This window comes from Taudactylus pleione, unplaced genomic scaffold, assembly GCF_031769625.1.
Source record: "Taudactylus pleione unplaced genomic scaffold, aTauple2 ptg000175l, whole genome shotgun sequence".
Lineage (NCBI taxonomy): Eukaryota > Metazoa > Chordata > Amphibia > Anura > Myobatrachidae > Taudactylus > Taudactylus pleione.
The window spans coordinates 147,708-162,157 of NW_028284577.1; the positions used below are offsets into that span (position 1 = coordinate 147,708).

Sequence of the window (14,450 nt, forward strand, 5' to 3'; positions counted from 1 at the left end):
CACAAGTAATACAGCTCATCAGCACACAGGCAGTGACGCTGGAAGGAGAGCAGTAATGACACAAGTAATACAGCTCCTCAGCACACAGGCAGTGACGCTGGAAGGAGCAGTAATGACACAAGTAATACAGCTCCTCATCACACAGGCAGTGACGCTGGAAGGAGAGCAGTAATGACACAAGTAATACAGCTCCTGAGCACACAGGCAGTGACGCTGGAAGGAGAGCAGTAATGACACAAGTAATACAGCTCCTCAGCACACAGGCCGTGACGCTGGAAGGAGCAGTAATGACACAAGTAATACAGCTCCTCAGCACACAGGCAGTGACGCTGGAAGGAGAAGTAATGACACAAGTAATACAGCTCCTCAGCACACAGGCAGTGACGCTGGAAGGAGAGCAGTACTGACACAAGTAATACAGCTCCTCAGCACACAGGCAGTGACGCTGGAAGGAGCAGTAATGACACAAGTAATACAGCTCCTCAGCACACAGGCAGTGACGCTGGAAGGAGCAGTAATGACAAGTAATACAGCTCCTCAGCACACAGGCAGTGACGCTGGAAGGAGCAGTAATGACACAAGTAATACAGCTCCTCAGCACACAGGCAGTGACGCTGGAAGGAGCAGTAATGACAAGTAATACAGCTCCTCAGCACACAGGCAGTGACGCTGGAAGGAGCAGTAATGACACAAGTAATACAGCTCCTCAGCACACAGGCAGTGAAGCTGGAAGGAGAGCAGTAATGACACAAGTAATACAGCTCCTCAGCACACAGGCAGTGACGCTGGAAGGAGAGCTGTAATGACAAGTAATACAGCTCCTCAGCACACAGGCAGTGACACTGGAAGGAGAGCTGTAATGACACAAGTAATACAGCTCCTCAGCACACAGGCAGTGACGCTGGAAGGAGAGCAGTAATGACACAAGTAATACAGCTCCTCAGCACACAGGCAGTGACGCTGGAAGGAGCTGTAATGACACAAGTAATACAGCTCCTCAGCACACAGGCAGTGACGCTGGAAGGAGAGCTGTAATGACACAAGTAATACAGCTCCTCAGCACACAGGCAGTGACGCTGGAAGGAGCAGTAATGACACAAGTAATACAGCTCCTCAGCACACAGGCAGTGACGCTGGAAGGAGCTGTAATGACACAAGTAATGCAGCTCCTCAGCACACAGGCAGTGACACTGGAAGGAGAGCAGTAATGACACAAGTAATACAGCTCATCAGCACACAGGCAGTGACGCTGGAAGGAGCAGTAATGACACAAGTAATACAGCTCCTCAGCACACAGGCAGTGACGCTGGAAGGAGCAGTAATGACACAAGTAATACAGCTCCTCATCACACAGGCCGTGACGCTGGAAGGAGCAGTAATGACACAAGTAATACAGCTCCTCAGCACACAGGCAGTGACGCTGGAAGGAGCAGTAATGACACAAGTAATACAGCTCCTCAGCACACAGGCAGTGACGCTGGAAGGAGAGCAGTACTGACACAAGTAATACAGCTCCTCAGCACACAGGCAGTGACGCTGGAAGGAGCAGTAATGACACAAGTAATACAGCTCCTCAGCACACAGGCAGTGACGCTGGAAGGAGCAGTAATGACAAGTAATACAGCTCCTCAGCACACAGGCAGTGAAGCTGGAAGGAGAGCAGTAATGACACAAGTAATACAGCTCCTCAGCACACAGGCAGTGACGCTGGAAGGAGAGCTGTAATGACAAGTAATACAGCTCCTCAGCACACAGGCAGTGACGCTGGAAGGAGAGCAGTAATGACACAAGTAATACAGCTCCTCAGCACACAGGCAGTGACGCTGGAAGGAGCTGTAATGACACAAGTAATGCAGCTCCTCAGCACACAGGCAGTGACACTGGAAGGAGAGCAGTAATGACACAAGTAATACAGCTCATCAGCACACAGGCAGTGACGCTGGAAGGAGCAGTAATGACACAAGTAATACAGCTCCTCAGCACACAGGCAGTGACGCTGGAAGGAGCAGTAATGACACAAGTAATACAGCTCCTCATCACACAGGCAGTGACGCTGGAAGGAGCAGTAATGACACAAGTAATACAGCTCCTGAGCACACAGGCAGTGACGCTGGAAGGAGAGCAGTAATGACACAAGTAATACAGCTCCTCAGCACACAGGCCGTGACGCTGGAAGGAGCAGTAATGACACAAGTAATACAGCTCCTCAGCACACAGGCAGTGACGCTGGAAGGAGCAGTAATGACACAAGTAATACAGCTCCTCAGCACACAGGCAGTGACACTAGAAGGAGCAGTAATGACAAGTAATACAGCTCCTCAGCACACAGGCAGTGACACTAGAAGGAGCAGTAATGACAAGTAATACAGCTCATCAGCACACAGGCCGTGACGCTGGAAGGAGCAGTAATGACACAAGTAATACAGCTCCTCAGCACACAGGCAGTGACGCTGGAAGGAGCAGTAATGACACAAGTAATACAGCTCCTCAGCACACAGGCAGTGACGCTGAAAGGAGCAGTAATGACACAAGTAATACAGCTCCTCAGCACACAGGCAGTGACGCTGAAAGGAGCAGTAATGACACAAGTAATACAGCTCCTCAGCACACAGGCAGTGACGCTGGAAGGAGCAGTAATGACACAAGTAATACAGCTCCTCAGCACACAGGCAGTGACGCTGGAAGGAGCAGTAATGACACAAGTAATACAGCTCCTCAGCACACAGGCAGTGACGCTGGAAGGAGCAGTAATGACACAAGTAATACAGCTCCTCAGCACACAGGCAGTGACGCTGGAAGGAGCAGTAATGACACAAGTAATACAGCTCCTGAGCACACAGGCAGTGACGCTGGAAGGAGAGCAGTAATGACACAAGTAATACAGCTCCTCAGCACACAGGCCGTGACGCTGGAAGGAGCAGTAATGACACAAGTAATACAGCTCCTCAGCACACAGGCAGTGACGCTGGAAGGAGCAGTAATGACACAAGTAATACAGCTCCTCAGCACACAGGCAGTGACGCTGGAAGGAGCAGTAATGACACAAGTAATACAGCTCCTCAGCACACAGGCAGTGACGCTGGAAGGAGCAGTAATGACACAAGTAATACAGCTCCTCATCACACAGGCAGTGACGCTGGAAGGAGCAGTAATGACACAAGTAATACAGCTCCTGAGCACACAGGCAGTGACGCTGGAAGGAGAGCAGTAATGACACAATACAGCTCCTCAGCACACAGGCCGTGACGCTGGAAGGAGCAGTAATGACACAAGTAATACAGCTCCTCAGCACACAGGCAGTGACGCTGGAAGGAGCAGTAATGACACAAGTAATACAGCTCCTCAGCACACAGGCAGTGACACTAGAAGGAGCAGTAATGACAAGTAATACAGCTCCTCAGCACACAGGCAGTGACACTAGAAGGAGCAGTAATGACAAGTAATACAGCTCATCAGCACACAGGCCGTGACGCTGGAAGGAGCAGTAATGACACAAGTAATACAGCTCCTCAGCACACAGGCAGTGACGCTGGAAGGAGCAGTAATGACACAAGTAATACAGCTCCTCAGCACACAGGCAGTGACGCTGAAAGGAGCAGTAATGACACAAGTAATACAGCTCCTCAGCACACAGGCAGTGACGCTGAAAGGAGCAGTAATGACACAAGTAATACAGCTCCTCAGCACACAGGCAGTGACGCTGGAAGGAGCAGTAATGACACAAGTAATACAGCTCCTCAGCACACAGGCAGTGACGCTGGAAGGAGCAGTAATGACACAAGTAATACAGCTCCTCAGCACACAGGCAGTGACGCTGGAAGGAGAGCAGGAATGACAAGAAATTGCAGGAAAAAAACAGCCGGGGATACTTTGTTTACCCAATAAATGTATATACAGTCAGGTGTATAAATATTGGGACATGTTCAGCTTGTTCCGTATGTTGTATGATACAGTTATTGTGTGTTCTTCTCTCCTTTTCTTACTCCGCTTGTTCTCCATCTCCTCTCGGTCTTAATTTTCTAAACTGAGGGCTGATGGGGCATAGAGGGGGAGGAGCTTCACACTTCTAAATTATTTAAAGTGCCGGCTCCAGTTATCCACGCCTCTATACCCCAGAGTAAGCACCTCCAGTGTCCCCTGTGGAATCAGAGAAAAGGATTTACCGGCAGGTACCAAAATCCCATTATAATTATATATATATATATATATATATATATATATATATATATATATATATATATATATATATATATATATATATATATAATTATACATACATACAGTCAGGTGCATAAATATTGGGACATTGACAGAATTTTCATATTTTGGCCTCTATTCACCACCACAATGGCTTTGAAATGAAACAAACAAGATGTTCTTTAACTGCAGACTTTCATATTTAATTTGAGGGTGATTACATCCAAATCAGTTGAATGGTGTAGGAATTACAATGGTTTCTATATGTGCCTCCCACTTTTTAAGGGGCCAAAAGTAATGAGACAAACTAAACAATCCTAAATCTAACTTTCACTTTTTAATACTTTGTTGCAAATCCTTTGCAGGCAATTACAGCCTGAAGTCTGGAATGCATAGACATCACCAGACGCTGGGTTTCATCCCTGGTGATGCTCTGCCAGGCCTCTACTGCAAATGTCTTCAGTTCCTGCTTGTTCTTGGGGCATTTTCCCATCAGTTTTGTCTTCATCAAGTGAAATGCATGCTCAATCGGATTCAGGTCAGGGGATTGACTTGGCCGTTGCATAACATTCCACTTTTTAGCCTTAAAAAACTCTTTGGTTGCTTTTGCAGTATGCTTCCGGTCATTGTCCATCTGCACTGTGAAGCGCCGTCCAATGAGTTCTGAAGCATTTGACTGAATATGGAGCATATAATATTGCCCGAAACACTTCAGAATTCATTCTGCTGCTTTTGTCAGCAGTCACATCATCAATAAATACAAGGGAACCAGTTCCATTGGCAGCCATACATGCCCACGCCATGACACTACCACCACCATGCTTCACTGATGAGGTGGTATGTTTTGGATCATGAGCAGTTCCTTTCCTTCTCCATATTCTTATCTTCCCATCACTCTGGTACAAGTTGATCTTTGTCTCATCTGTCCATAGGATGTTGTTCCAGAACTGTAATGGCTTTTTTAGATGTTGTTTGGAAACTCTAATCTGGTCTTCCTGTTTTTGTGGCTCACCAATGGTTTACATCTTGTGGTGAACCCTTTATATTCACTCTTGTGAAGACTTCAATTGATTGTTGACTTTGACACATATACACCTACCTCCTGTAGAGTGTTCTTGATTTGGCCAACTGTTGTGAAGGGGTTTTTCTTCACCAGGGAAATAATTCTTCTGTCATCCACCACAGTTGTTTTCCGTGGTGTTCCGGGTCTTTTGGTGTTGCTGAGCTCTCCGTTGCGTTCTTTCTTTTTAAGAATGTTCCAAAAAGTTGATTTGGCCACACCTAATGTTTTTGCTATCTCTCTGATGGGTTTGTTTGGATTTTTCAGCCTAATGATGGCTTGCTTCACTGATAGTGACAGCTCTTTGGATCTCATATTGAAAGTCGACAGCAACTGATTCCAAATGCAAATGTCACAACTAGAATCAACTCCAGACCTTTTACCTGCTTAATTGATAATGAAATAACGAGGGAATAGCTCACACCTGTCCATGAAATAGCTTTTGAGTTGATAGTCCCATTACTTTTGGCCCCTTAAAAAGTGGGAGGCACATCTAGAAACCGTTGTAATTCCTACATCGTTCACTTGATTTGGACGTAATTACCCTCAAATTAAATCTGAAAGTCTGCAGTTAAAGCACATCTTGTTTGTTTTATTTCAAAGCCATTGTGGTGGTGAATAGAGACCAAAATATGAAAATTCTGTCAATGTCCCAATATTTATGCACCTGACTATATATGAGCAGTATCCGTGTACATAGACATTATACATGTTGCTATGTGCACACAAAGATCATATCGTACACAGCCCCCACACGGCAGACACTGGAACTGGTGTGAGAGGAGAGGAGAAGCGATAACAGAACACGCTCATCTGAGCACATAAAACGATTTCTTCTATTCTTTATAGCCCCAGCATTTTCACTAAATCCTCCAAAGACATCACTTTTCTCTTTCAAACAGCCCCCGCCCGTGTATTTACAACATTTCCGGCCATAACCATAAAGCACTATATCATTTAGTGCTGCTGCGTCCACCACCCTGAGGGCATGATCCTGAGTCGCACGCATTGCCGATGTCGGACGTAGAGAAGTGTATTGAAAATGTAGCGTGCATTCATCAGTACCGCTAGAGAGGGTGACTAAAATAAAGTTACAGGTACCAGATGACCATCAGTAGCGCTAGAGAGGGTGACTATAATAAAGTTACAGGTACCAGATGACCATCAGTAGCGCTAGAGAGGGTGACTATGATAAAAGTTACAGGTACCAGATGACCATCAGTAGCGCTAGAGAGGGTGACTATAATAAAGTTACAGGTACAAGATGACCATCAGTAGCGCTAGAAAGGGTGACTATAATAAAGTTACAGGTACCAGATGACCATCAGTAACGCTAGAGAGGGTGACTATAATAAAGTTACAGGTACCAGATGACCATCAGTAGGGGTAGAGAGGGTGACTATAATAAAGTTACAGGTACCAGATGACCATCAGTAGCGCTAGAGAGGGTGACTATAATAAAGTTACAGGTACAAGATGACCATCAGTAGCGCTATAGAGGGTGACTAAAATAAGGTTACAGGTACAAGATGACCATCAGTAGCGCTAGAGAGGGTGACTATAATAAAGTTACAGGTACAAGATGACCATCAGTAGCGCTAGAGAGGGTGACTATGATAAAAGTTACAGGTACCAGATGACCATCAGTAGCGCTAGAGAGGGTGACGATAATAAAGCTACAGGTACCAGATGACCATGAGTAGCGCTAGAGAGAGTGACTATAATAAAGTTACAGGTACCAGATGACCATGAGTAGCGCTAGAGAGGGTGACTATAATAAAGTTACAGGTACCAGATGACCATAAGTAGCGCTAGAGAGGGTGACTATAATAAAGTTACAGGTACCATATGACCATGAGTAGCGCTAGAGAGGGTGACTATGATAAAAGTTACAGGTACCATATGACCATGAGTAGCGCTAGAGAGGGTGACTATGATAAAAGTTACAGGTACCAGATGACCATCAGTAACGCTAGAGAGGGTGACTATAATAAAGTTACAGGTACAAGATGACCATCAGTAGCGCTAGAGAGGGTGACTATAATAAAGTTACAGGTACCAGATGACCATCAGTAGCGCTAGAGAGGGTGACTATAATAAAGTTACAGGTACAAGATGACCATCAGTAACGCTAGAGAGGGTGACTATAATAAAGTTACAGGTACCAGATGACCATCAGTAGCGCTAGAGAGGGTGACTATAATAAAGTTACAGGTACAAGATGACCATCAGTAGCGCTATAGAGGGTGACTAAAATAAGGTTACAGGTACAAGATGACCATCAGTAGCGCTAGAGAGGGTGACTATAATAAAGTTACAGGTACAAGATGACCATGAGTAGCGCTAGAGAGGGTGACTATGATAAAAGTTACAGGTACCAGATGACCATAAGTAGCGCTAGAGAGGGTGACTATAATAAAGTTACAGGTACAAGATGACCATCAGTAGCGCTATAGAGGGTGACTAAAATAAGGTTACAGGTACCAGATGACCATCAGTAGCGCTAGAGAGGGTGACTATAATAAAGTTACAGGTACAAGATGACCATCAGTACCGCTAGAGAGGGTGACTATAATAAAGTTACAGGTACCATATGACCATCAGTAGGGGTAGAGAGGGTGACTTGTAGTGCACATCAGGACCGTAGAGGATTTCTGTAGCTTACCCAACTGAGAGAGGTCCAGCTTCGTCCAATGCATTCCGGTTTGGCATGACTTGGAGAGAGTGCGGATGAGCACGCCACTCTGGCTATCCAATGCCCACACGGCATCCCTGCAGGCGGACATGTGTATCACCTCAGTGTCGGGGGGAAGCTGGACTGTGGAGGGTCTATGCGGGGAGGTCAGGTCACTCAGACAGAACAGATCTTTCCTGCTTTGTGATACCCACAGGACGTTTCCTAAAAGCAGAAATGATGATGAGAAGCATGATGCTGCTGATTGGTCGCTTACATTTGGTTACACTGGAATAAATCGCCACAGTGCATCTCGTTGTCAATTACCCCATTGCTAATCATAACTCTGCACGGACTGATAATGTGTATAAATAAACACACCTTGTGGAGCACAGTTTAGAAAAAGAGGCAAAACAAAATAGACTCTTCCCTCTCCACAGACACACTCTATACCTAAATATAACACACATAACGTGCGGCGAGGTGTGTAGTGATTGTATTGGTTTTCCTACTTAATTGTATCCACAGATAAACTGCTGCACAATGAGTTCAGTGGGCGATTTACATATGCACACAAGAGCTAGCAAAGAAACAATGGTAATCCTAGTGTGAAGGCGAAAACTCAAGACTTATCCCACAGCTCTTAGCCAATGACTGTATTGATCTATAGGACAAAAAGCTGAAAGAGCAAAGCACAGCAAACCAGTTCTTCCTGTCTAATCTCTTAACACATAACTCGGCAAGCCTCTGTGTAAGACTCCATCATCGCTTCCCGGAGAATTGCAAACCCGTGACGAAGACTGGGGCGTCGGTCTATTTATCAAGACTTACTTCCCATATATATATTATATATATATATACACACACACACACACACACACACACACACACACACACACACACAGGATGTGCATTCTATATTATATGGAGTATCTACGGCAAATGAATGGAGCCTCTGGTTCCCAGCAGTGCATCAGCTACAATACCAGTACGCCCTCCCAGCAGCGCATCAGCTACAATACCAGTACGCCCTCCCAGCAGCGCGTCAGCTACAATACCAGTATGCCCTCCCAGCAGTGCGTCAGCTACAATACCAGTATGCCCTCCCAGCAGTGCGTCAGCTACAATACCAGTATGCCCTCCCAGCAGTGCCTCAGCTACAATACCAGTATGCCCTCCCAGCAGTGCGTCAGCTACAATACCAGTATGCCCTCCCAGCAGTGCCTCAGCTACAATACCAGTATGCCCTACCAGCAGTGCATCAGCTACATACCAGTATGCCCTCCCAGCAGTGCCTCAGCTACAATACCAGTATGCCCTCCCAGCAGTGCCTCAGCTACAATACCAGTATGCCCTACCAGCAGTGCATCAGCTACAATACCAGTATGCCCTCCCAGCAGTGCCTCAGCTAAAATACCAGTATGCCCTCCCAGCAGTGCATCAGCTACATACCAGTATGCCCTCCCAGCAGTGCCATCAGCTACAATACCAGTACGCCCTCCCAGCAGTGCATCAGCTACAATACCAGTACGCCCTCCCAGCAGTGCGTCAGCTACAATACCAGTATGCCCTCCCAGCAGTGCCTCAGCTACAATACCAGTATGCCCTCCCAGCAGTGCCTCAGCTACAATACCAGTATGCCCTCCCAGCAGTGCCTCAGCTACAATACCAGTATGCCCTCCCAGCAGTGCATCAGCTACAATACCAGTATGCCCTCCCAGCAGTGCATCAGCTACAATACCAGTATGCCCTCCCAGCAGTGCATCAGCTACAATACCAGTATGCCCTCCCAGCAGTGCGGCAGCTACAATACCAGTATGCCCTCCCAGCAGTGCGTCAGCTACAATACCAGTATGCCCTCCCAGCAGTGCGTCAGCTACAATACCAGTATGCCCTCCCAGCAGTGCGTCAGCTACAATACCAGTATGCCCTCCCAGCAGTGCATCAGCTACAATGCCAGTATGCCCTCCCAGCTGTCACACCCTCGCACAGAATAATAACAAGTTTCCGCACACCATGCTTTTTATAACGGTCCCTGTAAATTCCGCCTGCACAAGTCCAGCAGGAATACAGCCTTAGGACCACCTTTTCCATAAACAGTATATGATGTAATCTCAGGGCGCTGCTCGTCCCTGCCACTTTCATATCTTACGTTAGTAATGGGCGCACATCAGCGTCATCTATAATTCATTTTACTTTTGTGCGTATTAAAGTTTGGTCTGAATATTGGTAAAACATGCCTATAAATGCAGTGACCTATATAAGGTACAGACAGAAATATAGGACCAGCTCTGACAAGGTGTAATGCCTCCCATACGCTGCCACAATCCGCTGCCCAGATAACACCTCCCACCCATAATTCCCTCTCCACAACTGCACATATTCATGTCCTGTGCCACAATGCTCAGGATTTGCAGGTGGCGAGGGAACGAGGCAGATGATTGCTCCCTGCCTGCATTAAGTCACTGATCAGCCGAACTTCCCGCATATGAACACATGGGCAGACTACGTTACCATGCAAACGCCATTTGCTCTCCATAATACAAGCACATACAGACAAAAACAGGCGCTGACATGAACAAAACCAAAATATTGCGCTGTGACGCGGTTTGCACTTTTGAAAAGGAACCAAACTGACTTCCATGTGAGGGACATTCGCACATCTGGCAGACATAGCATGAGGTGACCATAGCAGCTACAGCTCATGGAGAAAACTCAGGAATACCCCCCTGGTTAGTATGTATAATAATCCCCAATCCTGGGAGAAGAGACATTTGCAGTTACACACCTTCTCCACTAGGGGAAGCAGAAGCGAAGACATTGATCCATTTGGTGGTGGAAGCTGTGCCTCGAGGTACAATATGGTGCCAGTAGGTGCCTGTAAGACATAAACCGGCCTATGTAAGAAGTGCTGGAAGAACAATTAGAACAGTTATTGGTAAATCCAGGTTTAATATCAGCACAAAGACCAATAAAAGTTTCAGCCAATGTAGAAATGCAAAGATGTGACATTCGTATTTAGGGTCACAATGACCAATTGCAAATAAACAGAGAGATCAATCTCATTGCTGAGAGGGGTCAGGAAGGGAATATGTTCCTAATAGGTTCTAGAACATAGGACACTGGGCCTGATTCATTACACATCGCTAGTGCGGCAGCGATTACGTACACAGACCTGCTGCGAAAATATACTAATGACTGCAATCGCACAGCCAGCACAGAGGCGCCCCAAAGCCAGCACAGAGGCGCCCCAAAGCCAGCACAGAGGCCCACTGCTGCTTTCTCACATCCGTAATACCTCACAGTCCTGTGTATACATCAGTAACATCAGCCACAGCTCAGCCAGCATAGAGACACCCACTACTGCTATCTCACATCCGTAATACCTCACAGTCCTGTGTATACATCTGTAACATCAGCCACAGCTCAGCCAGCATAGAGACGCCCACTGCTGCTTTCTCACATCTGTAATACCTCACAGTCCTGTGTATTCATCTGTAACATCAGCCACAGCTCAGCCAGCATAGAGACACCCACTACTGCTATCTCACATCTGTAATACCTCACAGTCCTGTGTATACATCTGTAACATCAGTCACAGCTCAGCCAGCATAGAGACGCCCACTACTGCTATCTCACATCCGTAATACCTCACAGTCCTGTGTATACATCAGTAACATCAGCCACAGCTCAGCCAGCATAGAGACACCCACTACTGCTATCTCACATCTGTAATACCTCACAGTCCTGTGTATACATCAGTAACATCAGCCACAGCTCAGCCAGCATACAGACCCCCACTACTGCTTTCTCACATCTGTAATACCACAGTCCTGTGTATACAGCTGTAACATCAGCCACAGCTCAGCCAGCATAGAGACACCCACTACTGCTATCTCACATCTGTAATACCTCACAGTCCTGTGTATACATCAGTAACATCAGCCACAGCTCAGCCAGCATAGAGACGCCCACTACTGCTATCTCACATCCGTAATACCCGACAGTCCTGTGTATACATCAGTAACATCAGCCACAGCTCAGCCAGCATAGAGACACCCACTACTGCTATCTCACATCTGTAATACCCCACAGTCCTGTGTATACATCTGTAACATCTACCACAGCTCAGCCAGCATAGAGACACCCACTACTGCTATCTCACATCTGTAATACCTCACAGTCCTGTGTATACATCTGTAACATCAGCCACAGCTCAGCCAGCATAGAGACGCCCACTACTGCTATCTCACATCTGTAATACCTCACAGTCCTGTGTATACATCTGTAACATCAGCCACAGCACTGCCAGCATAGACTCCCACTACTACTAACTCACATCTGTAATACCTCACATTCCTGTGTATACATCTGTAACATCAGCCACAGCTCAGCCAGCATAGAGACACCCACTGCTGCTATCTCACATCTGTAATACCTCACAGTCCTGTGTATACATCAGTAACATCAGCCACAGCTCAGCCAGCATAGAGACCCCCACTACTGCTATCTCACATCTGTAATACCTCACAGTCCTGTGTATACATCTGTAACATCAGCCACAGCTCAGCCAGCATAGACACCCACTACTGCTATCTCACACCTGTAATACCTCACAGTCCTGTGTATACATCAGTAACATCAGCCACAGCTCAGCCAGCATAGACACCCACTACTGCTATCTCACATCCGTAATACCTCACAGTCCTGTGTATACATCAGTAACATCAGCCACAGCACAGCCAGCATAGAGACACCCACTACTGCTATCTCACATCTGTAATACCTCACAGTCCTGTGTATACATCTGTAACATCAGCCACAGCTCAGCCAGCATAGAGACACCCACTACTGCTATCTCACATCTGTAATACCTCACAGTCCTGTGTATACATCTGTAACATCAGCCACAGCTCAGCCAGCATAGACACCCACTACTGCTATCTCACATCTGTAATACCTCACAGTCCTGTGTATACATCTGTAACATCAGCCACAGCTCAGCCAGCATAGAGACGCCCACTACTGCTATCTCACATCTGTAATACCTCAGTCCAGTGTATACATCAGTAACATCAGCCACAGCTCAGCCAGCATAGAGACGCCCACTACTGCTATCTCACATCCGTAATACCTGACAGTCCTGTGTATACATCAGTAACATCAGCCACAGCTCAGCCAGCATAGACACCCACTACTGCTATCTCACATCTGTAATACATCACAGTCCTGTGTATACATCAGTAACATCAGCCACAGCTCAGCCAGCATAGACATCCACTACTGCTATCTCACATCTGTAATACCTCACAGTCCTGCGTATACATCTATAACAGTGTTGGCTAACCTTGACACTCCAGCTGTTGTGGAACTATATATCCCAGCATGCCCTGCCACAGTTTTAGAATGCCCTAATAGCAAAACTGTAGCAGTGCATGCTGGGTTATGTAGTTCCATAACAGCTGGAGTGTCAAGGTTAACCAACACTGATCTATAACATCAGCCACAGCTCAGCCAGCATAGAGACACCCACTAATTCTCACATCCGTAATACCTCACAGTCCTGTGTATACATCAGGCACATGGAGTAACATCGGCCCCTCACGCACAATTACCGCAGCCCTGACCGTACTCAGATATTGCTAATCTCGTAGCTCGCAGTGAGTACACAAGCTGCGTATACCGTCACAGTGGCTGATTTATGCACGCCCATGCAACAGCGTTCAAATGGACAGACATGCCTGTGTTTCTCCAACCACTCCCCTGTCACCATCCCCAAACGCTGACATCCCATCCATCCATCTGTGATGGCTTTGTACCGGCGTGAGTGATTGCAGTGCGATCGACATGCTGATTCGCTCACTGCGGTGCATACACATGCGCAGTACGCAACAATCTGCCATCTACATACGCTATCGCAATAGCATGCCCTTAATGCCCCGCATGCTGGTACTTGTGGTTCTCCAAGTACCAGCATGCAGGGGAGGCTTGCTGGGACCTGCAGTTCTACTGGCATAGACACTTATATTTTTACACACATTTTACAGAATCAACCCGGCACCCACCGCCCAGGGGTGCCGGGGATAGCCCTGGGCTCCTTTATTGGGGGGGGGGGGGGGGGGGGGGTAATGCATCTGTGACAAATAGAACTGCTCATGCTAAAATGGAAAGTAAGAAGCACTTCTATTCATTTGGGGATTTGAAGCTTGATTATGAGTTCGTTTTACATTCGATTTGCAAATGGACAGTTAGTAAATGAGGGGATCTTATTTTCTTCTATGGGAAAAAAAAAAAAATCGATGTTTTGCAGAAATGCAATTTTGAATTAAATTCATTTTTCTGTTCGATTTGACATTCGATTGGGCTTTAATAAATCCCCTCTAAGAAAATCGAACCAAAATCGAACAAAATACAAAATCAAACCTTTGTAAATATACCCCCAGATCTCTTTTAGAATATTAAAATAGCATATAGAAAAATTACCAGTGAAATATAATAAAAAAAATATAGAATAGCGTG

General features: G+C 46.4%; 1 protein-coding gene across 2 annotated transcripts in view; it reads right to left on the reverse strand.

Moving 5' to 3' along the window:
* Positions 1 to 14,450, reverse strand: part of TECPR2 (tectonin beta-propeller repeat containing 2) — a 137,684-nt gene that overhangs the window by 54,774 nt on the left and 68,460 nt on the right. For both annotated transcript variants that reach the window (XM_088475650.1, XM_088475651.1), the window contains exons 15-16: positions 10,720 to 10,809; positions 7,923 to 8,156 (exon numbers count right to left, since the gene is read on the reverse strand). In XM_088475650.1, coding sequence (XP_088331776.1) covers positions 7,923 to 8,156; positions 10,720 to 10,809 — 324 coding nt within the window. The remainder of the gene's footprint in view (positions 1 to 7,922; positions 8,157 to 10,719; positions 10,810 to 14,450) is intronic.